At 41.1% G+C, this 4,256-nt stretch overlaps 1 protein-coding gene across 1 annotated transcript in view; it reads left to right on the top strand.

Annotated features, from left to right (window-relative positions):
- Positions 1 to 4,256, top strand: part of asap1b (ArfGAP with SH3 domain, ankyrin repeat and PH domain 1b) — a gene marked incomplete in the record, with an annotated part of 39,625 nt that overhangs the window by 33,476 nt on the left and 1,893 nt on the right. Inside the window, 4 exon segments of the mRNA XM_035657008.1 lie at positions 1,707 to 1,868; positions 3,360 to 3,438; positions 3,593 to 3,657; positions 3,745 to 4,256. Of these exon segments, the coding sequence (XP_035512901.1) occupies positions 1,707 to 1,868; positions 3,360 to 3,438; positions 3,593 to 3,657; positions 3,745 to 4,256 (818 nt within the window).

Genomic DNA, 4,256 nt, shown 5'->3' with positions numbered 1-4,256 from the left:
GATGTTATTATCCTCATCACTTGATAAATGTATAATAAATATATAATATGTAATAAATAATATAAATTAAATTATAATTTGTTGTTGGCCGTACGTGGCCAAAAAACACAGAGGTTAAATTTATACTTTTAGTTTTCATATTTTCAAGCTAAATGTTTAACAAGGGGAAAAGGCTTTGAACACTGGACTAACCAGTGGTACTGCTGAAGCTCCAGAGCCATTAATGTTAGCCTATACCTTCACAAAATCATGTAGTTAGCTAAGGATACGTTCATTGACTTTGGTATTAAGTAGTAAGCTGATTATCTGGGCAGTCTAACGTTGGCAGATTACATTAGAGTGCAAAAACACTCTATTTTTGCACAAAACACACTATTTTTAGCTTTGAAAGGCTAAAAAAGACCCATGCACAATGCTGAGGTATGTGGAGAAATGCTAAATTGTTGCTATCTAAGGGGACGGGGAACGGTCATTTTAGCATTTCTCCCCTGCAGGAACCTTTGCAGAAACATTTTAAACTTTAACTCAGGAACTTAATCTGCCTTTCTACCGGAGGAACCAGGATCTGAATTTCGTTCCTGGAGCACTTTTGTTCCTGGGTCTACTAATTAAATAATCAAATAATGAAAATAGCACTGGAAACAAGTGGAGATTTGTAATTTGATTTATGCAAAAATAAGATTAAAAGCCTAAATAAGACATACATACATATAGAATAACTTGCTAACTCTTCAGAGGCTCCAGATTAGCAGCGCTGCGCTTTCTCTCAGTGGGTGCTGAAGAGCTCGCCCCCCGGGGGGCAGCTTCGCGCCATTTTTCCTCTTTTTCTTTTTGTTTTCTCTTTGCTTGCCACTGATAAGATTTCATCTTGTTATTTTATAGTGTGTGGGAGCAGCTGTTTTTAAGACTGACATGCTGTAGATTCTCTCCCACACTCCTCATCTCGCTCTCTTTTCTTTCTCTTTTTTGTTTCTCTATTCTTTCAGCTCCACACTTGGCATTCCTTGGCTCTCATTCGCACTACGCCACACTGGCTGGCACTCGACCATACATCAGTGAATATCCTGTTTTTATGTTCTCCCCCTTACTCGGCTGTGTGCCCCCATATACAGTTATCCCTCAGTTGTTTCCTCCTTTACAGCTCACATTCACAGGGTGGTGGTGAGTGTTTTTTTTTTTAAAGTAACCCATGGGACCATGTAGGCAAGCGGAGTCTCCAGTTAAATATTTCTTGCCTACGTGAATTTTTATCGTGCTGGAATCATGTCCCACCATCCTTGAGCTGTAAACTCTTCCACAGCTGATTCCTCTCTGGCTGAGCTCTCTATTAGCTGCTTTCACCCCACTTCTCTCAGTATTAGTGACCAGTGATTGCTTTTGGAATCCCAGTAGACACAAACAGGCATATTCATAAACAACACACCTAAAATGTGCCCAAACCCCAAATCATAGAGTCCCTTTTCGTTATGTTGCAGTCCCGTCCAGAGATTTCTTTTATATATTTGTTGTTTTTCTCTTTTTTTTAGTCCAAAACTTAGCACAAACACGACCATGTCTATATTTTCCGCTCCTCCTCTCCTCTCCATGCTTCATTATCCTCTCCTTTACCTTCTCTGGGTTTCTGGGTTCAACAGAATGATTTCTTTGTTTTTGTTTTTGTTTTGGGGGCCTCATCACCTCATGTGTTTTATGTATCGCTCCTCCAGCTCCTCCCCCATCTGGCCCTCCCTCTACACTCACACCAGGAGGCAGCTCCACCCTGTCCAAGAAGAGGCCTCCGCCCCCACCTCCTGGACACAAACGCACCCTGTCTGACCCACCCAGCCCGCTCTCTCACAGTCCACACAGTAAAGGGGGCTTAACTGGGGGTGAGGAAATTGCAGGGCTATTTTTATAGTCCTGCACTAAATAGAAAAACATGTCTTACAAGATAATCTTAAAATCTTAACTAAGGTCCACTTACTAGCTTTTTAAAGACGTGACCAGTTGAAGCAAACTCTTAAGAGCGGGAGATGCGGTGTAAAGGTCTAGAAAAAGCTTGTAAGAGGACCTTGAGTTAAGACTTATAGGTTAAGAATTAATTTTCATGCTCAAATGTTTAGAGGTGCCTCAGGGGTTTGAGGGTTATAATTAAGAGTTTTACAGACCAGGGGATACTGATACAGTTTGAAGGTATGTTGAATGGTAGTCTCAGCCTGCATATGGGGTTGCTTTTTATTATAATTTGAATTAATCTGATATTTCTCTAATTAACTGATGAATAATTTTGTCCAAGAAAGTCAATTTTTCACAGTTACAGTATAATTTGACCATTTTTAGACTTGTTTAGGAAATTTTTCAGTTTACTTTTACATTATATAAAAGAAAATCAAGAATTTGTCATACTTGAAATACTTAAATAATTTATTGATTATCAAAATAGTTGCTGATACATTTCCTGTCGAACTGTCATTTCAGCTCCAGGTATGTGTGGATCACATGTAGAAACATGCAGTTAAACTTCTCAACAGATGAGTGGCAGTTTGAACTAAATACTATATATTTTTACTATGAACAATTAAACGATTATATATCAAACTTGCACTCTGTGTGCTATTTTTATACGCGTTTCTAAAATTGAATGCCAATTACTATTTCAGACTAATTACAGCTACAGACAATTGCTAGGGTTGTTTATGTGCCTGATGAAATTAATTGAATGTTTTATTTCTCGTAAACCCTCAGCTTGACGTCCAAGTCATTATGGATGGTTGAAATGTGGAAGATTCCCAAGTTTACCAAGGTTTAATTACCTTGAATGATGGACATCATGATTACAGCAAGTTCAATATGATATGTATCAGAAAGAATGCCTTTTACTATTTTTGAGAAACTGTTTCTCCAGTAAACATTTACGAGTTCACCAATCAACATACATTCGAACTGCAGAGACATCCATGAGTTTGTCTTTCCAGGTTAGTCAGAAAAAACAGTAAAAGGACTCTCAATCACCACTAGGAGAGAAAAGGAGGCACTTCAGTCATCTTACCTGCATTCTTGGGTCCCTTATGTGTATAATGGGGATATTTTTACTGTTATTCCACTTGTATCATTTGTCCTCTGTGGTGTTTTGTGCATTCTGTATCACCCATACAGTAACACCCAACCACTAATTAGAAGATGACACTTTATTGCACAATCTAAGTTTCCAAACAACACGGGCTCATGGAAAGCTCAGCCAGATGACGCCTCCCTCATTGTTTTTTTAACCATCACAGCATGTTAATTTATTTCCACATTTATTTCAAATTAATCCCTCAGTTTGTGGTCTGTAATGGTGTCGAATAATCTGTTTCTCGTCATCAATGTCAATATTTTAGGAAGCGACTCTACCCCTCCTCCCATCAGCAAGATGTCTCCTGTTTCTAACAAGTTTGAAGGAATTCCTCAGCAGCAAAGGTACCGAAAAAATTAAACCATGTTGAAATTTTAAGCTTAATTGGCTTCAAATGTGTTGCATCACTCGCTATAATGCAATATATTCCAGCTGATGGAGCAAGTATCTTTTCAGATTCTGTTTTTCATTAAACTTTATCTGAATATCTTCTCCCAGCACTACTTCAAGCAACACAAAGTCTACACTTGGTCCAAGGGTTCTTCCCAAACTACCTCAAAAAGGTACAGTCTCTGTCCAGTTTTCATTTCAATGTCAGCTGTTACACTGAAGAAGTTATTTACAAACTCTATGCTGCTCTCTCTCTTTAGTGGCATTGCGGAAGATTGACACCATACACCACCCGTCTATGGATAAGTCCAGTCATCCTCCAGAGGTCTTCCAGAAGTCACCGCCGGCGACCGACACCCCGCAGAAGGCTCCTCCGGCAGAAAGGCCTCAGCTGGGAGACCTGCCTCCGAAGCCGCAGCTGTCTGAACTTCCTCCTAAACCCGGAGAACTTCCTCCGAAGCCGCAGCTCTCCGACCTCCCGCCTAAACCTCAGCTGGGAGACCTCCCACCCAAACCCCAGCTCAAAGACCTGCCTCCCAAGCCTCATCTCTCAGACATCCCCCCGAAACCTGGAACAGCTGAGTCCGCTCCCAGGCCGCCTCCTGGAGAGACGCAAAGGCCTCAAACGCAACCTCCGCCTCCACCTCAAACTCAGCCGCAGCCGCAGCCGCAGCCGCAGCCTCAGCCGCAACCACAGCCGCAACCGCATCCTCAGCTTCAAGATTCACCGTCACCTAATCAACAAGCAAATATAGGTACCCCCACCCAACAA

This window comes from Morone saxatilis, unplaced genomic scaffold (assembly GCF_004916995.1).
Source record: "Morone saxatilis isolate NCDOM2014 unplaced genomic scaffold, NCSU_SB_2.0 Contig0, whole genome shotgun sequence".
Taxonomy (NCBI): domain Eukaryota; kingdom Metazoa; phylum Chordata; class Actinopteri; family Moronidae; genus Morone; species Morone saxatilis.
This window is presented reverse-complemented; position numbering and strand designations above follow the sequence as displayed.